At 51.1% G+C, this 24,572-nt stretch overlaps 1 protein-coding gene across 7 annotated transcripts; it reads left to right on the plus strand.

Moving 5' to 3' along the window:
* Positions 1 to 520: 520 nt before the first annotated feature.
* On the plus strand, positions 521 to 23,814 carry SEPTIN4 (septin 4). 7 transcript variants are annotated; one of them, XM_045488224.1, is made up of 14 exons: positions 521 to 2,141; positions 2,786 to 2,830; positions 4,080 to 4,087; positions 17,073 to 17,366; positions 17,746 to 17,839; positions 18,282 to 18,368; positions 18,873 to 18,996; positions 21,760 to 21,894; positions 22,007 to 22,124; positions 22,213 to 22,314; positions 22,501 to 22,597; positions 22,686 to 22,881; positions 23,012 to 23,111; positions 23,323 to 23,814. In XM_045488224.1, the coding sequence occupies exons 1-14, from the start codon at positions 542 to 544 to the stop codon at positions 23,797 to 23,799; spliced, it is 3,477 nt and encodes a 1,158-aa protein (XP_045344180.1). In that variant the 5' UTR covers positions 521 to 541; the 3' UTR covers positions 23,800 to 23,814. The 7 variants fall into 7 exon arrangements, with proteins under 7 accessions (XP_045344180.1, XP_045344181.1, XP_045344182.1 ...); XM_045488225.1 differs by having other exon boundaries at positions 539 to 2,141; positions 22,686 to 22,848; XM_045488226.1 differs by having other exon boundaries at positions 539 to 2,141; positions 23,366 to 23,593.
* Positions 23,815 to 24,572: the final 758 nt, after the last annotated feature.

The raw sequence follows: 24,572 nt of genomic DNA on the forward strand, positions 1-24,572 counted from the left end.
GTCAACCAAACCACTTCTGATACCTGGAAAAGTATGGAGCCCTATTTTTTTACTTCTATACAACTAAATTGGGGACAACTTTGTACTTGCATCTTATTAAAACTGGTACTAACACAGAGTGATTGAGTTGAGTAGCCTTGCCTTAGCAGGATATTCAGACTGATTCCTTCTCTAGATGAGTCTGGGAATTCCTAGAATCTGTGGAGAGTAACGGAGAGACTGGAGCCTTCCCTGTGTACTAAGGAAAACTGGTTTTACTAAGAACTTGATCAAAGATCTGGTGGTGTCAACTCCAAAGACAAGTCGCAGTTTCCTTGCAGTTACTGCTTGAGATTCTCTGAAGAACTGTGGCAGTATGCCAGGATGTTTAGTAGGAAGCTCCTTCCTTTATGACATCACCAGGCAGGTAGCTAAGGGGACTATTTGAAACACTCTTAGAATAACAGCCACTTTTGTGGGAGTACAAGGGCAGCAGCTTTTAAAACCAAGGGTAAATATTCAGACTTCATTAGGATCCTCAATACAAGACAGCCAGTAAAATATGGGATCTACCCAGAGGAGCTCAGTCTATCGGATGGTCAAGACAAATAAAACTGGGTCCAAGGTAGCAGTTTCAGCACAGAAAGGGTCTGAGGTTACTAACACAACCCCTCAGCGGGGACAAGGATATATGATTGCCTCGAGCTCACGAACCGCTGCAGCCCCCCAAAGTCCTTCGCCCCATCGAAGATCAGAAGCTGGGCATCTCCCCTCTTTCCATTCAGCATCAGACTATCCACGTTCTATCTCCCCCCAGTCAGGGCCCAGTGGAACACCCATCCCTCGAGGAAGTGAGGCCCGATCAAAATCAGAATCATACCGCCATCCCTCTATTCATCGAAAGATCCAGCAAACTCAAACATCAGCTTCCCATGCTGTCCAGACGCAACGGAATGTTAGCCCATCCAGAGAGGAATCAGCACGAAGAGGGGGTGAGAGCAAGCCAGGGCGTGACATCAGTAATCGCTACTCATTAACCCCTGATGACAAATCCTCTCGCCGGTTGAGTTTTGTAGACCAGAAGGATAACTTACAAATCTTGCAAGAAGACCCACCCTCCAAGGTCCAGTACCCACAAGGAGTCAGAGTTCCCCGTAGGACTTTGGTTTACCCAAAGGATGAAGCAGTCCAAACTGAACCCATCCAAAAGGGTTTGACTGCTACTGAGATCAGATCTCCAAGAAGACCCTCTAGCCCAGAACATAGCAGTGGCCGAGTCAATGCAGACTCTCGGACAGCCCAAAGAAAGATCCCTGGCCAAGAGTGTGAAATGAGTCATCCCAGCCCAATTTACACAGAACCCAAGACTTTGCATAGGAATATGAACTTGGAATCATCCCTCAGACTCTCTATCCTAAAGGATTTGAGTGGTGGACACCGAGTTTCTAGGCGTTCAGATCCTGAGACTATCCCTAAGCAGTCTGTCTACACTGACACCAAGACCTCCCCAAAGAACTTAATATCATCAGAAGTAGAGTCCAACCTGAGGTCCTCAACTAGAGGAGATGGCGAGGTCAGCCGCAGGGTCACCATCTCCTCAGCGGAACAGTTATACTCAGCTCCCCGTGTGACATCTCGAGCAGTGTCTGAGAACCCCCACAAATCTATGTTTGTCACTCCAGAACCCAGCTATAAGCAGCACACCCAAAGACCCTCAGAAAGTGTCTGCATGTCCCCAGGACCTGCACTCAGGTATCCAGAACCCTCCCCAAAGCCCTCGGTCCATGCAGAACTGGAACTGACCCCTCGGCCCTTACCCCCTCGGGCCTTACCTAGGTATGGACCTGACTGTTCATGGTGGGCCTTACTCAGTCCTGAAGTTGAAACATCCCAAAGCCTGCCGACAACACCTGATTTTGAGTCTAAGTCCCCTCTTCCCCCAGACCCTTTATTGTCCTTTTTTGAAATGGACTCAAGTCCTTTCTGTGAGGAAATGATGTTCCAGAGAGAGAAGGCAAGTCCATCACCACCACCATCAGCAACACCACCACCACTATCACCACCAAAGGAGTCTCCAAACCAGGCATCATTGAGGGAAATGCCACAAGCCCTCAAGCAGACCTCCAAACAACCCATTCAAAGGTTTAGTGCTTTCTTCTTGGGTATGTGAAGAAGCAGACTGCCCAGGTGCAGCCCCAATTTAGTGAGGTGGGACATTGGGGTGGGTAGGAAAGTCAGTCCCCTTCTTCATTCTGGGCCTCAGAGCTGCTCTCCTGCCAGTGCTCAAGCTAAACCTTGAGCCTGTTGCCCCGTTCCTTCCCTGCCAGCTTTTTTGAGCTCCAAGCTAATGACATCAATAACGATGCTTGGGCAGGCATTAGGCATTGATTCTTCCAGGCAACGCTGCTTAACCTTTCAATGGAAAGTAATAGAGAGTGGTTTTCAGGGTAGGAAGCGCTTCCTGAGAATGGAGATAAAGAACTGAGTTGGGACTAGGGCTGGTTAGGGCTAGTAAAGAAAATAAGGTTCTCAGGTAAATATTCTGACAATAAAGTGGAGAAGGTGAAGCACAGATACGCTAGGACCTAGACTTCCAAGAGGGGAAAGGCATTAACAGTGGCACAGAGGGTGGAGAAAAGGGTGGGGCAGGATTTAGTCCTAGACTGCAGGGGCTTCTTGGAGAGGATCAAGGGCTGAGGGCACCTTTGGATGGAGAAATGTAGAGCCTAAAAGGGAAATGTTAAGTAGTGGGGAGAGAGGTATACATCCCACAGTGAAAAAGAGCAACAATTTCTGTTACTTTCAGATGTGTCTGAGGAAATGTATAATCGTGTCATCTGGTGGCTAAAAGGTCTGTGATTTCCCCTCCTGTGGGCCCGTTGTTGGGGTTTGGGAGGCAGGAGGACAGGTGGAAGGATGACCGCTATGTATCTACAGAGCTAGGTCTATTAGCACCACACATACTAGAGGGTTGACTATAATTCCACTATTAGAGTCATTCCTTTGGGACTTGGAACCTTTTTCATTTTCGAGAGCCTCCTTTCAATGGGAAGTAGTCATTTCTGAAATGGAGAACAATTTAAGCCTATGCCTTTCAGTTTAGCTAGTCTTACCTCTCGTGATTTTTAACCCCCTCCCCCCCCCCCCAAAAAAAAAGTCACCAAGACAAACTACCTGTTTCACAGTCTTACTCAGGGTTTACCCTGCCCTAATGTAGGTTGATGGGTCTCCTCTTGGGTCTTGTGTCAGAACTCTCCTCAAGCCCCCTTGCCCAGACTTGGGAGGTATTTATTGGCTGCTTCCCAGGCACAATCTCCAGGGATGTCCAGGCCTCTGTCTTGAGGCCATCAGTGGGTCCTGTAGCCAACTCTAGAATCCTTAAGTATCCCCAGGGCCTCGTGACACCCTCCCCCGCTTTGTACTCTTGACCTCTCTGGTGGAGAGAGAGGGGACCAACCCTCATATAGTGAATATTAGTAAGAAAGAGTTCCTGCCTTGAATGTTGTGGCCCAAGATATGCTTTATTCCTGTGAGCATGAGGGAGGCCAGGGCTCTGGATGAGGAAGTCCCTAGGGAGGAGAGAGTCCTGTGAATGCAATCCAGTCCCAACCACATGAGCTATCAAATTGGCAGCAAAGAGCAGAGAAAGGCGTCCCTGCCCCTCAGAGAGAGCAAAGCTCTATAAAGCTGAGGTTTAGTAGTGTGGACTCTGGAGTTATAGTATTGGGTTTGAGTCCTGTGTCTAGTATTTTTTCACTGTGACCTTGGGTAAGTTATTTTATTTTTCCAATTGTTAGTTGCCCCAACTGTCAGTGGGAACAATGGCTACCTCTAGGGTTTATAAGAGGACTAACCAAGCTACTACATGTACAGCACTTAGCATGGTGCCTGGTAACAGTGAGTCCTCAGTATTTACTGCTGTAAATTTACTAGCTGTTGCTATTTGGGCCACTTTCACTAGAAAGGATGTTGGGCCAGGTTATGCCAAAGTCCACTGGAGATCTTTAGTAAAATTCTCTTTTTCTCTTCCTGTTGGTACTCTCTGAATTCCATTTGCTGTCCCTTGGGAATGCCTGACTTCTACTTCTCCATTATGACAGATGAGGAGGTAAGAACACCCCTGGGAAATTACTTCCAGTCTTCCCATGCTCCCCCTTATCCAAGTCCCTCTCTTAACCTCTCATGGAAGCAGGAATGGAGACAGACAGAACTCTCCCTATAGTTGGGCAAGTTGTTCACTGCACAAGGGTACCTAGCAGAGAGGGCAAGTGGGGGCTGAAATCTAGCCTGTGTTCTACTTGCCATGCTGTGCACTTGGTGGGGGGGGGGGGGGGAGCTGCATCTCCCCAGAAGGAGATTTGCACAAAGGTGATCTAAAAGCTGTCTGGGAAACCATACATTGGATCAGCCCCCACTTGGCTCTCCCCTCTTCAGCCTAGGGCAATCCAGAAAGGGAACACTTTTCTGGGTTACACACTATTTGAGTCCTCAACTTGGAAAGGCACAAAGTAAACTCTGCTCTCAGCAGCCCTGTGTCCTGAATTTGGCAAAGAGTGTCCTGATTTCAGAGTGCATTATTCCGATAACTACTTTAGTTCTTCTTGGCCCATGTTTGATAAGATAGTCTGAGCTCTTCCTGCCTCCATTCTTTCTCTCACCCTATCTCTCCCTTACCTAGAGCCTAGCATGGCTTTTAATGGGTCCCATCCATAGGTTAGCCCAGGATGGACAGTTAATTACAGATAGAAAACAAATAAAGGAGGTGGAGCAGGACAGCCTGAGCTCAGATGATGGAACAGCTGAAGGGGAGGTGCCAAAAATGTGGCTGCCACTCCCTCTGCCATGGCTTCTTATTCAGCCCCATGCCCTGAGCTCAACTGTGGGTGGGAACAACTACATTCAGAGATCACCTCCACGAGAGACAGTAAATCCTTCTCTCCCTCTTTCCTTTTGCTCTTCCTTCCTTCCTCCCTCTCTCCCTTCCTTTCATAAACAACTTCATTCAGATGCTTAGCACTCTGCTAGGCACTACTGGAGAGAGCATTGAAGCCTCAGAGCACACACATTCTTTGGCCATGAGAAACTTACCATCTGGTTGGGGAGATAAGACATGGACAGGAAACATTTAAACAACAATATGAAATAGTTTGTGCTCAAATGTCCAAATAAATGCAACAGACTGAATATGTACTCTTGGAGGAACTTAGGAGAGAAGGAGTCATTAGGGGATGTGTGTGTGTGTGTGTGTGTGTGTGTGTGTGTGTGTGTGTGTGTGTTGCGGGGGGGTGTCAGGTTACACTCTCCTTCTCAAAGCTAGAGATATCTTAATAGCTAGTCTCTTACCTTTGGGAAGGGGTTAGTGTTTTCCCTCATTCTGGATATGACGGTTTTGACAGAGAAAGTTCTTCCCTTTTCTCCCCCATCCTCACCCCCTTTCTTTGTGCATCTTGTTTTAGTTTAGAAAGTCAAAAGCCTTGGCAGCAGAACGGCTCCTTCCCAAAATAGCTCTTATCCTGTCTGGATAATTGCAGCTCTCCAGCCCTGTTCGGCGGCAGAGCTGCTCCCCAGAAGCTGGGAAAAGAAGCTGGGGAGAGACCAGCTGGGCCTGCTGGTCTTCTCTGGCTCTTTGGAAGTGCGGTGTCATGGAGGTGGGCCAGGGACTCCTCACAAACCATGAGAGTGCTAGGCTTTCCCCAGCCTGTCCTCCAGGCTGAATGGCCAACAGACCTTCCCACATTAGAGATGATGGTGCTAGTGTCCAAGGCCTCTAGTTCCTCTGATCTGGGAATGGTTGACTGTAGAGTCTGTTCCAGATTCCATTCCTGGCAGGAATTCTCTGGTGGCCAGCCACAGCTCCTGGCTTGTGAACAGCAGCATGTTTGTTGAATTTCACAGGCCTTTCTGGGTCCATAGTTGAGGATGGAGCCTGATTCAACCATCTCTCTCTCTCTCTCTCTCTCTCTCTCTCTCTCAAGTGTCAGTCTCCTCCCAAGTGGCTCCTCAAGGCCCTTTTGTCTAAGGAGCAGGGATTACAGATGCTTCTCATCCTTGGATTGATAATTTAGGGGCTGGAATCTCCCCAGAGAAGGTTATGCTGGAATGAGGGAATCATTCCTAATGATTTTGTTTTTTTGTATCAAAACTAGCAGAAGCTCAACAGGAAGGTCTTGAGGGTGCCCTATGGTGTCAGCTGGGGCTGTCTTCCCACACGGTCCTGGGGAATTCCTTGGAATAAAGCAGCTCTTGATGGGAGGGGCTTCAATGCTCCGATGGATGGAGCTGCCTTGGCCCTAAGAACCTTGTCCTCAAAGCACCTAACCTACTTGCCCTTGCAAATGACTTCTCAGGCTGTCAGCAGACAAGGTGGTTTACTCCCTTCTATCTCTATCAATTATGCAAGAAACCAACTCTGGAAAACAGGCCAGGAAACAGGGGAGGCCATCTCAGTGATACCTAAGGCAAACTTCAGTGTCTTTAGAGTGACCTGTCATTTGGCCCCTGGGGGATGGTATGGCCAGCCTCCTGTTGGCTGTTGAGTCTCAGGGAAGTTTTGCTCAGACTTCCTCGACAGAGAAAAATCCAGAGTCCAGGAGGAACACAGGGAGTCTCTGCATTCATGGGAATGTTAACAGAATCCCAGGATATGGGCTGTCTGAAAGGAACTTTAGAACCATCTTTCCCACTCCCCTTATTTTCTCTTGCTTTGTACCAAGGCTTATAGTTGAGAGGAGAGAGAACTGAAAGAATGGAGCAGAGCTGCTAAAAATGGGGCAGGGCACCTCGGGAGGCTTTTCATAGCAGCCTGACCCTTGATACCCAGCTTCTTTTCGTGTCAGATGGCACCTTGTTCATTTTCAGCTACCATGGGCAGCAAAGTCCAGAGCTGGATGGGAGGCTGGTAACCTCTGACCCACATTGCTATTCTGGGGACAGGCTAGGTTGACCCAACTCAGGGTTTGCCTGGGATGTTCCTGGTTTTAGCATCCTGTGTCCTGGGACCCCCACCAGTCCTGGGCAAACTAGGACAAATGGTGACCGTAGAACAGGCTAAAGTGCATTATGCCTCAGCAAGAGCCACTGGAAGCACAGGGCAGGGGGGTGATGTCCTGCCTTCACTGTGAGATCTGAGCAGATTGCTCCCTCTGACTATAAAATGGGGGCAGGAAAATCCTATGCCCCTCCCTTGTGGTCGATGGTAGAACTGAGGCCAGAATCCTTTAGTTTTTTATTCTTCTCAGAATGATCCCACATAGGGAAGAACCTGCCACATTTATTTTGGACTTTCTGGTGTATTTCCAGAAGTTACTTGGTTCCCTGCTTGGAACCCATCTCCAACATTCTATCTTTCTATCAGAGAAGTTTGGTGGTGTTTGAAATGGTGGGGTTTTCAAGTAAGAGGAGAAATAGCAGGCCTGGATAGATTAGGGAGCTTGGCCTCAGAGAGCAAGGAAGCATACTTGGGCGAGGAAGAAAATCTGTAACACAGAAGCCACTCTGACAGCTGCTCAGCCAGAGGAAGGCTATCCTGAGTGACGAAATGACCATGTCGCTTTACCCTCTTCTGCTCAGCTGCCTTTGGCCCAGCTGCCATGAGGGGAGAGGCCAGAGACAGCTGCACCTTGGGGGCCAAGTGCGCGCTTGAAGGAAGGGGACAGAATGTGAGGCAGCTCCTGAGAGAAGCTCAGGCTCTGACGCTGAAGGTGGGAGGGCAGGGCCAAAGTCATTTCCTTGGCACACCCACCACAGGCAAAGTCATTTAGCTCCAAGAGTCTCTATGATGGCTGTTTTTGGGAATTCAGCTCAGTAAGTCTGAGACCAAGACTAGTTTTCTAGAGATGGCGTGGGGTTCAGCTGGAGAAGCTGACTCTACAGTTGGTGGCAGCATGGTCATTCCAATGTCACTTTAGTCAAGGGCTCTTTTCCCATCCCTCTACACTATTACACATGCACATTCCTAATTGTTTGTAGAGAAAGCATTTGAAATTGTCACAGTGATAGTTGCTGATTTGGTGTTGATAATTTTCGCATTAGCTGAGATAGTAGCTACCACTCATTTTAGTGCCTGCACCATTCTAAGTGCGTTACCTTAGTGAATCTTCACAGCAACCTTATGAAGTGAACTTTTGCTCCCCATTTTGCAGAGCTGGCTCCTCAATACTGAGAGCATTTTAGGGAGCACCCTGCCCCAGGGATTCATATGTGGTGTAGAAACCCTTCTTCCATAGCCACACTTCCTGATAAGTAACTTATCAATATTTCAGCAGCACCTTCAGATATCACAAAATATGAAGGGAAAGGTTTTAGTGAGGGTAACATTTGTGTCTTTGCATGGAAATTACAAGGCTGGGAGATGAAGTATGAGCTGGCAAGCAGCCAGAATGAAGGGCAAGTTATGGATGGGTCAGTGAGGCCCAGAGCCTCAAGGCTTATCTGTGCTCCAAAATCAGAGTGGAAAACTAATCAATGAATCCTTTCAGTCAATTCATATTGATCAGACCCCTCCTGGGGGCAGAGTCCTGGGCATCCAGGAGGACATTATATCACATGTTCACTGAATTGAAGTGAGTAGAGGTCATACTCGCTGTCCTTGAGGGGCTTATGGTTAGTTTGGAAGAGAAAAGTCTATAGATGGGTCACTTGAAAGAGTGTGGACATCAAAGAACAAAACAAAGTCCAGTGAAATGAGTTAGCAAAGCTTCTAGCATGGAGGCACTTGGAGGGTAAAGTCCAGGTACACACAGGTTTCAACTCCAGGTAATGAAGACCTTTGATAACACACTGCCCAAAGATTGAAGGGCAGTAGAGTCAGTTTTTAGTCGTGGGAAACTTTTAAGAAGATGGGATGTAGGGTGGGGGCTCTTGAAGGGGGTCACACACCAATGCATATGTAAGTCTCTTCCATCTCTCAGCTCCTGTGCCCTGCCCTACTGCAGAGAAGGTGTTGGAAAGGCCCTCTGGCAGGCCTCTGGCACTCTACTGGCTCCAGAACTGCCTCTTACCACAGCTAGACAACAGGTGCCAGGAAACAGTGCTCCCTGACATTACCACCCACATTTCATGCCTGATCCAGGATCATGAGACACTGGGGAACATTAGGGGTGGGAGTGAGGTTGAGGGTATTTTGGTTTCTTGCCTTTGCACAGAACTTTCTGGACAGGCTGGCTAAGGTTTCCTTGAAAGACACAACCCGGTAATAGTTCTTTGCCCCTACCAGAGCTCTCTGACTATATCATCAGTGACTCATCACCTCTGGGGGAAGGGAGATACAATTAGTTCTTGTGCCACTTAAGAAAACTCTGCTACTGAGAGGCAGAAGTGGCCTTTGCTAGTCATGCAGATCCGAAATCCTGATTTCCTGTGATAATCACTCTTTATTCTTGGCTTTGGAACCTGGACCTTGACTTTGCCCAAGTACAGCATCCTTATTTAGTTTGGTGCCACACAACCTTCACCCATGGGTAGGCAGGAAAGATCCAATGGAGGGGGCCAGGAGTTTTTCCACGTAGACCATGCTAGCCTGACCTAAGCAGAGGGACCTCCTGATAGCAGACTGGAGGTGTGTGCTGATCTGAGTTCCCAGAAGAGTCATCCCTTGTGCCAAAGTGTTCATTCCCCAGACCCTTGGCTTGAAATCCCCACTCCAGCAGGGCATGGGAAATTGTACTCTAGTCAAGGATATCAATTCCTGGTGGGATGTTGAATTTCAAGAAAGAGTCAGACTCTAAGGACTGAGGGGTACCTGAGGCAAGGTTGGCCAGTCCATATGCTAACTGGAGATGGGGAGGAGCACTCAATGGTCAGTGACTCATACAAGGGCAGCTATATTTTGGCCCTGCTTCTGACCAGGTGTCAGACGCTACCTGCACCATCACAGAACACAAGAGCTGGAGTTGGGGGGAGTCCAGTTCTCTCTCAGTGGGGGAAAAAGAGGCCCATGAAGGAGAAGGGATATTCAGGCAGTGAGCTAATTGCCAAAGCTGGTATGGGGTCCTAAGCCAAGGCCAAGTTCTCTCAGAAACTCACAGTGCTTCAGAGTTAGTATGCGAGATTTATGTAGATGGAATGGCTCAAAGTCTGTCTTTAGCTTTTACTTCACCCAACATGCCTCATGTTGGGCAGCTGATGTAGTGATTACAAAGACACTGGTGAGCATCAAGACCCTAAGAGTCTTGGTGTAGAGATGAGTTCCACAGTCCCAGGCCTCTCTTTGGGGCTCACTTCCCTCAAAACAAGCTGGCACCAACATGCCTCAGGACACACAGGGCTTGCTGGGGGCCTGGGCAGCTGGTGCCAGAGCAGAGTTGGGATTCCAGCCACAGCTGAGGATGAGCTAGCTGGGCTGCCTTCTGAGACGTGTCTGTGTCCACACTTGGACTACAACCAGGACTGGGGGGAGGAGGGAAGTACACTTGTGGAAAACAAGGGTTTGTTTGTGATGGGGCCTGTCTTCCTTGACATAGGTTTTCTCTCCTCGGCCCAGCATTCCCAGCCCAGGCCATGCAGAATGCCAGTGGAAGCACTCAAGAAGCAGTCTTATGAGCGCATACATGAGTGTTAGTGGCCTATAGCTAGTTCCCAACAGTGGGGCTTTGTGTAGTGAGTTTGATGTTCAGGTCTGACGGCAGCAGCTGCTGCTACTTCTGTAGCCTTCCAATAGCCATTGGTTTCTCTCTAAAGAAACTCTTTCATGTCTTTGTTTTCCTGAGTACAGCTTCAGATCTCTTCATCTACCCCAGGCCTTTTCCAGGAAACTCTCTATACATTCAGAGGCTCCCTCTTATCTGAGCCAAGCTGCTGGCGATATCCTAGTTTAATCCCCTCATTTTCTGGTGTGGGAACTGAAGTCCAGAGAGGTAAAGTGAGTTGCCCAAGGTCACCCAGCTAGGAAGGTTCCTCCTCAACTTGCTATCCCGTGAATGCCCCTGATTTCTTTAAGCAATGGCACTCCTTCCGTCCTTCAGTCCACCAGTGCCAAATATCTAATAACGTCTCCAATAGCCATCCCATGTTTTCTGAACGTGTTCTCATCTGTATACCTAGGCCCCCCTCCGTCCCTCTGCTAAGTTCTAACTTGATCCCAACCATGATCACTGGTCACAGATCAGACTGAAATAGAGTAGGCAGGCTTCTGGGTGTTCTACCAATAGAGAGGGCCATGTCTGTGGACATGTTTTATTCAAAGTGTATTCAGGCAAATCAGCCTGCCCTGGAGGAGAGTTTGTGGGAGTCAGGAAGAGGCATGCTTCTGGAAACTTTCACAGAGGCCTGACCAGCTCAGCCCTGTATTAGCTCGGAAAATCCTCACCAACCCCCACCCTCTAAGCATCTACTTCTTCCTTGCTGCTGCTGACCCTTCTGAGCCTCTAATGCTTCTAAAGCTGCTGAGGCATCTGTCCCCACAGCATCTCACCTGCTTGCCCAGCATAGACTGGCTCACACCTGGGCTGCCACTTCCCACTTCCCTCAGCCCCAGACAAGACTCTACTGCCCCATAAAGGCCACTCAGCCTCTTCCCTTCCACCTTTCCAGCAGATGATCCCTGGATAATTTATGCAGCAAATCCTCTTTAATCTTTAATCTAGGGTCCTGCAGGAAGGGAACATTTTGTCTCTTCTTCATAGCTTGGGTAAAGGTAGACAAAGTCTGACATTCTACTTTAGGAGGTGTAGAGGGGGTAGGGACAATCAGTTAACTTGGACATCAGTTGGGTTCATTTCCTGAAAACCTTCGGTAACTAATGGAGTCTCTCCCGACTCGTGGGGCAAACCCCTCTCCTTCGAAAGACCTCTCCTGGGGATGCTAGGTTGGCCTTTCCCTTTTCTTGGATTTGCTCAAGCCCCCACGGTGATGCGCTGCCTGAAGAGGCTACTCTTAGAGGCTGAGTAAGGAAGAGCCAGGTGAGCAGTGCTGCGCTGTCCTGAGCGCCTCTGCTCATCCGGGGGGGTCACGGGCTGCAAGGCCCGCCTCTCCCCGCAGCCAGCCGCCCGCGGCCGCCTTCAGCTTTGCAGGCGTCCGCGCCTCAGAGGGCAGGCCCCGCCCCAGGGCTGACTCGCCCCGCCCCCGGCCCCGCCCCCGGCCGGTCCGCACTCTGGGCGGCGGGCGGGGGCCGGCGGTCCCTCGAGGTCGGCTCGCAGCTCCGGCCGCGGGTCGCTCGGACGCTGTCCCTGCGGAGCTGGCCCGGCCCGGGCTGCAGCCATGGTAAGGCGCGCGGGCGCGGGGCAGGGCCGGGGCGCGCAGGGCCCGCTGCTCCCAGCGGCTCCGCGGGGACCAGCGGCGCAGCAGCCCCGGCTGTGCCGGGCGGGAGGCGCTGTCTCTGGCTGCTGGTGGTGGACGGCGTTGCGTCGCCGCTTCCAAGTTTCTCGCTCTGATCCGAGCAACGGCGGAGCGGCCCCCGAGGGTTGGGGTGCTGTCCGCGTTTTGGGACCGGGGAGTGGGTCGGTGCTGACGGGAGGTGGGGGGGGGGGGCCCGCCGGCAGAGACGCGCGTGTTAGGCTGGGGAAGGCGCGTCAGCGACACGCGGAGGTGAGGGTCCCCCGCCCTTTCCTGAGTCAGCTGTTACCTGGATGACCCCTCCTCACCCACCTACCCTGGGCTCAGGGGCAGCACCAACTTCCTTGGGAAAACACACAGAGGAGGCCTACAAACACTGCCTGCCTCCCGGAGAGGGATGGTGAGACGCTTGGGCCCTCCTTCCCGCAGCCTGGCAAAGGGCATCTCCTGGCTCTTCCCACAGCGCCCTCTGCCCAGGGACCCCTGAGAGAGGGAAGCCTAGCCTACCATCCTACCCTTGGGATTATCTATACATCACTGTCTCTGAGACAGGACCCATGGGGAAGCTTCCTCCTGCTGCATCCTACACTACCCCAAACCAGGTCCCTCTGCAGTGGTGGGGGTGGGGGAACTCATTCCTGCCACCTGCCTGTACTGGAAGGAGAGATACTAACCCCAGTCAGCCTCCTGGATACCCCCAGGTAGGAAGTTTTGATGTCCGACTGTAAGGGTGCCAGCTCTTCTGCCATCCTTGCCAGAGCCTGCCACAAACACATTATGCTGGGTGTCAATGCCTCCAGGCCCCATGCCAGCCTCTCCTCCCAGGTTGGAGGCCCCCCAACATTTGCCCACTGCATTAGGAGGCACAGGCTGTTTACAATAGGAGGAGATCCATGACCAGCCTGTGGGGCAGGATGTTGGCTGTGGGCAGCCTCCAGAAGGGAACTCCCTGGGCCCCATGGAATCAGAAGCTTCCAGGTCTGGAAAGGCCAACCTTTTGGGCTTTTATCTTTCAAGCTGTGTCCAGGCTGAGGCCCAAGCTTTGGCTAGGAAGTCTTGGTGACTCTGTGACCTTCCCCAGAGGGGGTTCCTGGGAGAGGCCAAGTGGTACTGGTCTTTATCCCTGCCCCACTTCCCTCCACATGGGTACCGTCACACTGATTGTTCCAGTGATAGAAGCCTGGGGAGAACTGACTGTCCCCATTGCCAAGCCCAGCAGGGACCAAGAGGGGCTTTTCTGCCACACACTAAGTTCAGTTCAGCTGAGGTCTTGGTGCTTTCAACTTGGCTGAAGCCACCCTCTAATTAAAAGACATCCCCACCATCACCACAGTCCTCAGCTTTAGGCCTCTTAGGCCGAGTTCTTAGGCTGACTGATTTATGTCAAGCCAGACTTCTCCATAAGAGGTCTCTCTGTGAAAGGAGATCAGTGTCCCAGCCACTATGGAGGTCAGTGGGTACAGTGGGGAGAGCTCCCCAGCCTCCCCTGGAAACCTCCCCAGGGGGTTTTAGTTTGCATGGGAAAAGAATGATAGGCCAACATTAATAACAGTCCTGTGACTTGAGATGTACACTCTCTCTCCTCAGCTTCAAAACAGCTTGAGTTATCTCTCCCCAGCCTTCCTGGGAGGCAAGGAAGGGCCATTCACAACTGGACATTAGAGGCCTGAAATTAAGACAATATTCAAAATCACAAAGGTTTCTGGACAAACCAGAAACACTGGCCTCCTGATTCCCAGTCAGGTGCTCCATCTGCACCCTTCCAGCCAAGCCCTTCAGTTTGTCTCCCACCTAATTGGCAACTCTGAAGCCTCTGGGATGCCAGCCTCCCTTTGGTCTCTCAGAGAACGAGTGCTAGCAGCTCTTCCATTGACTCTCTAGAAGCAGTGGAGTGATGGAAGTGATATGGGTCCCCATGAGTCAGAGGTCAGGTATCCTAGGGTGGGAGGAGTCCTTTTGTGGCTGAGACTCTGCAGGGAAATCTAGGGGCAGATGTCTGAAGAGACTGGGGTTCTCTGCTGGAAAACACAAAGGGACGCTTGGGAAGAAAAGCAGGGCTGTTCTCATGAGAACATATTTCTAGGGGATTATAGGACATCCCACCCTACTTCAGCACTGCTTAAAGTTAAGGTGAAAGAGATTGGAGTCCTTTGATAGTGGAGTCTCCTGGGTGGCTGTCCCCGTGTACTGATGGGCCAGGTCACCTTGGGGACAGCTCATGACCCTCTGGCAGGCCTCGGTGCCCTTGGGGGTTAACAGGCCAGGTGGATCAAGAGCCTGTGCTGCAGACAGACTCGGGAGGCTGGTGCTGTGCCCACCGGGGTAGGCAGCGGGCAGGCATCATGAGACAGCCAATCAGAGTTGGAGGGGACTGCAGAGAGACAGAGTGATCCTGCTGCAGCCGAGCTGTCCTTGGAGGGTGGGAGCCAAGGGAAAGGGAGGAGGATGGGGTGGGGAACGACATTCCACAAGCTGTTTTGGCCCCTGACAGAGACAGGGAGGGGGGAGAGGGGGCCAAAGAGAAAGGGAAAGGAGCAAGCCAGGAAGCTGGATTACAAGAGCATTGAGACCAGGTTGTTTCCGTGTGTGAGCAACTTTTCCTGGGGGATAAAATTAGACCTAGAGCTTGCCGACAGGGTATCTGAAGTGTGGGAGGGACATGGACCATTCACTGGGATGGCAAGGTAGTTCTGTCCCTGAGGACAGGACTGAAGCTGGGGTAAGGTGCTACCCTGGGAGCTGGGGGTGGGGAAGGACAGGCAGCAGGTGAGGAGGAGCCTAGTGCCTGATGCCTTGTCTAGGGCCTCTGTGGGCCGCTTCCTGCTGACAAGTAGCCAGGACTGGCAGGGAGAATGATGCTGGGTTCCTGGTGACTTTTGGAAGACTGGATGGTAGGGGTCCCAATCAGGGCCTTCCTTTCTCTTTTAACTGCTGCCCCTCTGCTCAGTGCTCCTGGGGAAACCAGGTGGAACACAGTCTTCTTTCTTCCACCCTGGCCAACTGCTGGGTCACTGTGGGGTCATGCAGAGAGGCGGGATTTCCTGGAATTCCCCGACTCTAGCTGCCAGAAAACAGGACCTGTGGGACCCCACCCTCTTCAGTCCCATCTCTTCTCTGTTGCATATAATTAATTGTCCAAGCCGGGACACTTTTGAGAGTGAAAAGGGGCACAGTTAATCATTATGCTGCAACAATAAACAAACTGAGATGTACAGTTGCTCCATGGGATCCCATAAATACTTTTGCTGAGAAGAGCCTGTTAGGTCAGGCTTGCTTCAGGACACCCTCTTTTGGTCACTAAGCCCCCACATTCTGGTTCCAGTTTTAGTCTAAAGGGCCTCTTTCCTCCCCTCTGTCCAGGCAAGCCTTGGAGATGATGGCTATAAGCAGGTGTGGGGACTTGAGAGGTGACAGCCTAGAAGTAGTTCTTAGGGGACTTTTCCCTGTAGCCTCTAAATCACTTCCCTCTAGCATAAACCTGGCAATGTGTATGTCTGCCTCCTTCAATTCTTCCCTTTGTAAAAAGGGGACCTGCAGAAGACTGTGGCCATCTTCTCTCCCTCCACCCTGGCCGGGTCTCCACAGTGGTCCGGGATAGCCCCCACTGGCTTGGCCAATCCCCAGGGAGTGAGTCAGCCTCTGAAGCCAGCCCTTGTCCATTGTCTGGAGGTGGCATGTGGGTATTGTGAGGCAGAGCTGAGCCCAGCACTGCCAGGCACTCCACAAAGGGGACTGGCCCCCAAAGGAGAGAGGAAGTTTTAGGGTCTAGAGTCGGTGGCAGGAGTGGGGGGAAGTGGCCTCTCTTCCAGGTTGGGAGATGGGGTGGAACAGGTCTCTACATAGAGCCAGTCATTGTTTGTCCACCCCACTGTGGTTCACCATTGGGGCCAGATCCCTTCCTGCGTGGCTGGCTGAATCTTACTCCAGGCAGAGGGGGCAAAAGACAACCGATGGGTGCTGTCTCCTATGTGTCCCTCACAGGTAGGGGCTGTCAGCAGCCTAGTGTCCTCCCATCCTCCCTCACTGGGTCCCTTCCAGCTCCCTTCTACCCTGCACTCAGCATCCACTGGCGGGTTTGCCCTAGTCTCCTGGGGCCTACCCTCAGGCTCTGGTGTGGCACGGTGTCTGGAATAAGGGACAGAGGTGTCAGATCAACTGTACTGAGCTCCGGGCAGTGAGCCCTGGAGAGTGAGCACCCCCAGTAGAGTCTGCATCTCCCTCCCAGAGCTCACTGACCTGCAGTGACAGGAGGCACAGGGCCCCCTGCAGGCTCTTGATTTACCTGGGGCTGGCAGGTCCCTTCTCCCCTCCCTACTTCCCTCCTGCCCCTGTCCCATTCTGACTGACTCTCTGCACTGTCCTTGGATCCTGAGCCCGCATCCTCGTCTCAGTTCTAATGCCTCTGTTGCTCCCCCTTATTCAGTCTGACTTCCTGGCCTTTAGGGCATTCACTGGCCTCTGGCTTGGCCAGACCCCCCAGGAAGGGCAGGGCAGCAGGCACCCTGTCAAGAGGGAACATCAGGACTGGAGCTTCTCTGATCCCAAGAACAGTTGCTGCCTGCAACAACTGGGGGCTGCCTAGGGCTGCTCCAGGACTCCAGGGTCTTTCCTGGCATCTCGGCTGGGGAGGCACATGAGCAGGTGAGGGAGGAATGGTGAGCACTTCCTCTGGCTTGGCTGCTAGTGCAGTTTCTTTTCCCTTCTAACCACAATCACTTTCCTCTCTCTCCCTCTCGCCTTCTCTGGACTTCCTCCTTCATTCTTCCCTTCATTCCACCTACCCACTCCCCCCATCCTCCCACCACCTCCCCTCCAACCCCCAGATCAAGCGCTTCCTGGACGACACAGATGATGCAGGACTCAACAAGTTCGTGAAGGATTTCCCAGGAAGCGAGAGCTGCCACCAATCAGAGGCCAAGACCTGGGTGTCCAGGCCCCAAGTTCTGGAGCCAAAGCCCCAGGCCCCGGACCTCTACCAGGATGACCTGGAGTTCAAAGGCCCCTCGTGGCCCCAGCCCTCTGACAGCCAGCAGTACTTCTCTGCCTCAGCCCCTCTCAGCCCCTCAGCCCGACCCCGCAGCCCATGGGGCAAGCTTGATCCCTATGACTCCTCTGAGGTAGAGCCTCCAGCCCTGTCTTTGCCTTTCAGTGGGCTGGTGCTGGAAGACCCAGGGAGGGAGCAGAGAGATCCCGAGTGTCTGTGCATGTATGTGCATGTGTGTGTATAGGTGTGCACATATGCATGCATGCATGTTGAGCTGGGGCCTCTCCTGTCTAGTGTCAGCACCAGTTCTGCGGTGTTGGCCCCCAGGTGCATTGGAAACTGACTATCAGCAGGGGCAGGAGCCCTGCTGGTGGCCCCAGATGGGGCCTCAAGGGAGTTTGACACCATTCCTCTAGGGCTGGGGCAAAGACCTAGGAGGGAGGGAGAAGGTGTTGGGTCCTGGGACCCCTCCTGCCTCTCACTCTGACACACTCTGCCTTCCTGTCCATTAGGATGACAAGGAGTATGTGGGCTTTGCGACCCTCCCCAATCAAGTTCACCGAAAGTCTGTGAAGAAAGGCTTTGACTTTACCCTCATGGTGGCAGGTAGAGCTGGGGAAGGGCTGGGCTAGGCAGGGGGTGTTTCAGGTGGGGCTGGTATGTATTTGGGGAGGAGGTATGGGTAAGGAAGGAAGAAGCAGCCAGCAGCCATGCAGTTTTGCAAAGTAGCCAGGAGCCATGGGTGGCCAAAAGTGTGTATGTGTGTGTTGGGGGAGGGGGGTTGAAATGGTACAAAGAACACCTGACCAACAGTTTTCTAGTATTTGCCTTGTTCTGTGTGACCTTGGGCAACCTCTTATCCTCACTGAGCCTCATTCAAATAAGAAGGCTAGACAAGCTGTTTTCTCTGCTTCCTTCTGGCTCTAAAACGCTATGGTTCAGTTGGTCTCTTCCCAATTTGATGAAAAAGCAGCTCTCTACACACCTTGTTCTGGTGGGGTTGCCTTTTGGCTATAGATCTTATGTTCTGTCCTCTCTCGCCTGTCAGGAGAGTCTGGACTGGGGAAATCCACTCTTGTCAATAGCCTCTTCCTCACTGATCTGTACCGGGACCGGAAACTCCTCGGTGCTGAAGGTAAGGCAAGGAGACGGGCATGGAGACTGGCATGCAGACTTGACTTGGGAAATCAAACTCATGCCACAGCCTGGGGGATGGGGCCTTCCCCAGCACGCAGGAAACCATGGCTTCCTAGAGGGCCTTGACGGCATCTCTCCATAGGCCTATCTAGCCTGGCAGCCCACCAGCCAGCTCCCTAAAGATTTGGGTGCTGAAGCCAGGCAGGGACCAGAATCCTGCTCTCTGAGTGAGTCTCTGACCCCCAAAGGATTCCAGGAATCCAAGAAAAGAGCCGGGAGCAGAGAAGAGGCTGGGGCCAGAGCCAACAGCCACCGGCATTTCCTGTGTTGGGAAATGTGCTCCTTGCTGGTTCCCAGAGAACAGGCCCCCAGGCGGCCTGGGGTGGGAAGGGGGGCAGTGTGGATGAGGCATTCTGGGCAGCAAAGCTGATTGGGGTGGGCGGTTTGTCCTGACTGGGCAGGTCCTTGCCCTCGCCCTGGTCTCAGTTTCCCTTTTCTGCAGAGCGGATCATGCAAACTGTGGAGATCACTAAACATGCAGTGGACATAGAAGAGAAGGGTGTGAGGCTACGGCTCACCATTGTGGACACGCCGGGTTTTGGGGATGCAGTCAACAACACAGAGTGGTATGTCTGACCACGCACAGCCCCAGCTGCCCCCTTCCCATTACACACACACATACATCCACGGATGCACACATAAGCACAGACATAGCCACAATTGTCAGGAGTTTATGGCCTTTGAGCATGCCACCACCCTTTACAGGGCAGCTGAAGTGAGAGGAAAAGAGTGGGAATAGAAGATCTTTTTTCGTTTATTTTTTCCTATTTATTTATTTATTTATTTTTAATTTACATCCAACTTAGTTAGCATATAGTGCAATAATGATTTCTGGAGTAGATTCCAGTGATTCATCCCCTATGTATAACACCCAGTGCTCATCCCAACAAGTGTCTTCCTTAATGCCCCTTGCCCATTTAACCCATCCCCCCACCCACAACCCCTCTAGCAATCCTCAGTTTGTTCTCTGTATTTAAGAGTCTCTTATGTTTTGACCCCCTCCTTGTTTTTATATTATTTTTGCTTCCCTTCCTTTATGTTCGTCTGTTTTGTATCTTAAATTCCACATACGAGTGGAGTCATATGATATTTGTCTTTCTCTGACTAATTTCACTTAGCATAATACTTAGCATCTTGCAAATGGCAAGATTTCATTCTTTTTGATTGCTGAATAATACTCCATTGTGTGTGTGTGTGTGTGTGTGTGTGTGTGTGTGTGTGTGTGTGTGTCACATCTTCTTTATCTGGGAGTAGATGATCTTTAATGAACTTTCTGACTCTGACCTAATGTACTTTCTGTAATGGGGGTGAAGACACAAGATAAGAAAGAAGAGCCTCAAAAAAAAGCAAACACATGTGGAAACATGTAGCACAGGGCCAGACATCTAGTAGGGGCTCAATAAACACCACCTCCCCTCCTTCCTTTTCTTTCACCAGCAACATTTTAGGTGCCACAAACAAGTTTATTAAAGGGATGAGAGTGCACTGAGGGAGTGGTGAGGAGGAGAAAGAGAAGGCAAAGGGTAAAAAAATAGGTTGAACTTTGTTTAAATTCCAGGCGTCCTCTAGGCTACCTTCCAGAAGAAGAGGTGGGGCTAGCCCAAGAGTTCAGATCTTGGGTCAGCATATAGTAACTGCGTGGTCTTCAGCAAATGACTGCATTCCTGTTTCTTCAGTTGAAACATACTGGCCCTTACCATCTTATCCAGTTGATCTCAAAATCACCCAGAATGATGCATGTGAATGTGTATTAGCAACTAAAGTAGGGTGTCCAGGTGGCTCAGTCGGTTAAGTGTCCAACTCTTGGTTTCAGCTCAGGTCATGATCTCACGGTTCATGAGATGGAGCCCTGTGTTGGTCTCTGGGCTGACAGTGTTGAGCCTGCTCGGGATTCTCTCTCTCCCTTTCTCTCTCTCTGCTCCTTCCCTGCTCACGTGCATGCTCTCTCTCTCTCTCAAAACAAATAAACATAAAAAAACGCCTAAAGTAAAGGGTTGTTTACATTATACCCATTATAATTGCAGCACCAGTGCAAAATGTAAATGCAGGGCCCCTTGGTTAGAATGATTAAGAATTTCAAGACAGCCACAGCAGAGAAGCAAACCAAGCATAGGCCCTTCTGAGATCGGGACCTGGTGTTGAGTGCACAGTTTGCATTCCCAGAAAGCTGACCCTGGGTAATTGCCTCACAGACTCATCAGACTCTTACAGACCTTTCTGTGCTCTGAGTCCTCAGCACATGCTTTATCATTAAAACATGTGATTTTCAGCTCAGCACACTGGTTCATCTTCAGCTTCAGTGTCTTAGTCTTGAGGGGAGGGCCATTTTTTCTTATATTCTTGCCACAGCACTGTGCTGGCACATGGTACATGGTCTCCTGATGTAAATATTCCTGATGGATCGAGGTGGCCTCCGTGTCATCATCACCCTTTTTACTCTTGGTATATGCCTCAGTACACTGGGCTTGCCATGACACTGTACCCAAACCAGCACCTGGTTCCTACTGTAGCAAGTATCACCCTCTCCTTCAATCAACCTACGTACCTTTCCTTTCCTTCCACAAGAATAATCATTTCATTTGCTTGGCACTTCACAGTATACAGTGCACCTCCACATATACTTTAGTCAACAAGTAGGAGTTTATTGAGCATATACTAGGTGTCCAACCAGTGCTGGGCATTTTAAGGGATACAGAACAAGTATGAATCATCCTTGTCACTGAGAGGCTTATGGTCTAGTGGCAGCGGGGATGGGAAGGGGGGGGCAGCAGTTCTCTAACATATGTGTCAATCAACTTAAGTTAGTAAATAGGTCAGACAGTGTAGTGGCAAACACAGAGACGAGTCAGAAGGCCAAGTGTGTATATGTATACATATATATTTACAGTGTGGTGGAGAGAAGGGGAGAATAGTGTACATAGATGTACACTGGAAGGAGCCTTCATGGAAGGGTGGGTTTAGAGTAGAACCACATAAATAAAGGTTCTGAGGCTGGACTGTGAACCTGACTGAGGGCTGTCCTGGCTTCCGATTGGTGTTCACCTGCAGGCACCTTATTCTTATTGGTTTGTTTGGTCACCTAGGCTTTTTTCCTCTCATCAAACTAGCATTTATTGAACTTTGCCTGTGTGCTTAGTCTGATTTTCTATTGGGACATGTCAGATGCACCCCTGTCCCACCCAGGGACCTCCCTGAAGATGTAGTAAAGCAAGCCAGGGGATAACAGAGTCTTGAAAACACTGCTCAGGATGTGGGTTACTCTGTAGTCCCAAAGCTCACGAGGCAGCCCCCACTCCCACAGTTTCTCTGCTTGTCTGTCCCTGCTCCAGCTGGAAGCCTGTGGCAGAATACATTGATCAGCAGTTTGAGCAGTATTTCCGAGATGAGAGTGGCCTGAACCGCAAGAACATTCAAGACAACAGGGTGCACTGCTGCCTGTACTTCATCTCACCCTTCGGCCACGGGTATGGTCTGAGCCTGAGGCTCCCAACACTACCAGGTGCTGCCAAGGGAACAGGCTGGGAGCACCAGGGCAGGGCTGCCACTAGCAGGTGGTCACAGATTCCTATCTCCCAGGCTCCGGCCATTGGATGTTGAATTCATGAAGGCCCTGCATCAGCGGGTCAACATCGTGCCTATCTTGGCTAAGGCGGACACACTGACCCCTCCTGAAGTGGAGCGCAAGAAACGCAAAGTGAGGGAAGCTGGTGGGGGGAGGGTAGCAACTGGGCTTCTGGAAAGGATGGGGTCCCCAGAACTGTGGGCCCTCATGTGTTTGCCAGATCCGAGAGGAGATTGAGCGCTTTGGAATCAAGGTCTATCAGTTCCCAGACTGTGACTCTGATGAGGATGAAGACTTCAAATTACAGGACCAAGCCCTAAAGGTGGGGCTACGCGAGGGCATCCCTTTCCATCTTGTTTCTTCTGGGCAGAAGAGGGAAGTGGAATTCTATATAAGGGGTGGGAGAGCACGCTGGTTTTCTAGAGTGAAGCAGAAAAGATAAAGATATAGGTGAAAAAGAACAGGTGAGAATAGGGAGTATTGACCAGGCACCCTTAACTTCTTCCAGGAAAGTATCCCATTTGCTGTAATTGGCAGCAACACTGTGGTAGAGGCCAGAGGGCGGCGAGTTCGGGGCCGTCTCTACCCCTGGGGCATTGTGGAAGGTAAAGCATTGAGCTGGTGACCTGGGTATCTCCTTGCCCTCAGTGGCTCTCCCAGTGCTCCTGGTTGACCCCTAGCCTTGCTGTGCAGTGGAAAATCCAGGACACTGCGACTTTGTGAAGCTGAGGACAATGCTGGTGCGTACTCACATGCAGGACCTGAAGGATGTGACACGGGAGACACATTATGAGAACTACCGGGCACAGTGCATCCAGAGCATGACCCGCCTGGTGGTGAAAGAGAGGAATCGCAAGTATGACCAGAAGCCAGGACAGAGCTGGCAAGGGTGGGGATCCCAAGCACAGCCTTGAGTGAGACCAAGCCCTTCCTTTGTTCTTCTACAGACCCTGGGCTCAATCCAAGCAGGTGCTGGGGTCCCCCTAGCCTTACCAACCCTCCTTTCCCCTTCCCCTCAGCAAACTGACTCGAGAGAGTGGTACCGACTTCCCCATCCCTGCTGTCCCACCAGGGACAGATCCAGAAACTGAGAGGCTGATCCGAGAGAAAGATGAGGAGGTGAGAGCAGTGTGGGGTGGTAGGGGTTGACAGCCTGGGGGCAGTCCCTGCTTAACTATAAACCTCAGTATTTCTATCTGGGTTTAATGGTCCATTAAACCACCTGGACTTGTGGTTTAATGGTTCTACCCAGGGTCTCCATCACACCTCTGGGCTTCCATGGCCCTGGCTCAAGGGATTAGAGCTTGGGGGCACTTTGTTAACACTATAGGACTCTCTAAAAGGCCCCATTTTGATGGGTGTGCCTGTTCCAGCTGCGGCGGATGCAGGAGATGCTGCACAAAATCCAAAGACAGATGAAGGAGACCCATTAGCTGGCTTTCAATCCTGGATATTTAAATCTCCTCTTCATCCTGCCCAGGCCAGCCCGTCCCAGCACCAGCTCTGCTCAGGCCCCTGCAGCTACTGCCACTTCGCCTTACATCCCTGCTGCCTCCCCAGAGACTCAGAGGAAATAAAGTTTAACAAATCTATGGCTGCCATATGGTGTCACTGTCTGTATTTTTACCAGCCCCTGGAGACCAAGAAGATCCTAGGACCCACTTTTGAAAGGGTGCTGAAGGAGGGTGCTGGTTTCTGGCTTTTAGTAGGGAAAACTTTCCTTTCCTATGACAGGTTTCAGTCCCTGCCTAGAATCCAATCTGGCCTCTCCATCACACTGACCACAGCTCTATTATCTAGGGCCTGATCCCCTCTTCATCTTTCCCACATACAGTAGTTTCAGTTCTATAGAAGATTTGGATCTGAAATCTGCTCTTGGGAAAACATGGTATTACCTGCATGCAGCCTCCTGACTTCCTTTTTTCCCTGATTTGGGGAAAGGGATATACAGAATTAAACTCTGCACTCTAGGAAGCCTGTGATAGAACACTGAACAAATACGGAAACCCTTGTGATCTTCAAAAACTGTAGTAAGTGCTAGGAGTAAAGTACAATCGTTGTCCTGGAAGAGTTCAGTAGTCATTTAACAAATATTAAGCATCTGCTAGGTTGCAGACACTGTTCTAGATCCTGGAGTTAAAGCGAACACGGGCAAGGTTCCTGTTTTGCTGGAATTTACCAGCTGTGGTAAAAGTTCCAATGTTCTATAAACAAAGACACGTGAAGACAGTTTTGTCCCCAGGGGCTAGTATTAAAGCATTCAGGCCAACTCCCAAAGTGAAGCTATCGGTCGGGAGTCTGAATCAACGGTTCTCCATTTAGGCCGGGTTGGTGGTGTCGCACGGCCACGGCGACCTCCAGCGGCCACCTTCAGCCATGCTGCCTGCTCTGGTTCCCCGGGGCCGGGGAGAGAGAAAGGGAGGAGCGAAGAGCTGGGTGAGTACTGTTCCCACTCCTTACAGACCAGGAGGTCGCAGCTAGCTAGTGGCAACCTGAGATCCAGATTTCATCTCTCACAAGTGAGAGATCTTTACTCAGGACTGACGGCACCATGCAGGTCCCGAAGGACGGCAGGGTCGA

Source organism: Leopardus geoffroyi, chromosome E1 (assembly GCF_018350155.1).
Source record: "Leopardus geoffroyi isolate Oge1 chromosome E1, O.geoffroyi_Oge1_pat1.0, whole genome shotgun sequence".
In the NCBI taxonomy this organism is placed as follows: domain Eukaryota; kingdom Metazoa; phylum Chordata; class Mammalia; order Carnivora; family Felidae; genus Leopardus; species Leopardus geoffroyi.

Excerpts from the sequence above, each read along its gene's own strand:
- SEPTIN4 (XM_045488224.1), top strand. The coding sequence starts at position 542 with ATGGGATCTACCCAGAGGAGCTCAGTCTATCGGATGGTCAAGACAAAT. Across the intron at positions 21,895-22,006 it reads ATCTCACCCTTCGGCCACGG|GCTCCGGCCATTGGATGTTG; the intron begins GTATGGTCTGAG and ends CCTATCTCCCAG. Across the intron at positions 22,598-22,685 it reads CCCCTGGGGCATTGTGGAAG|TGGAAAATCCAGGACACTGC; the intron begins GTAAAGCATTGA and ends CTTGCTGTGCAG.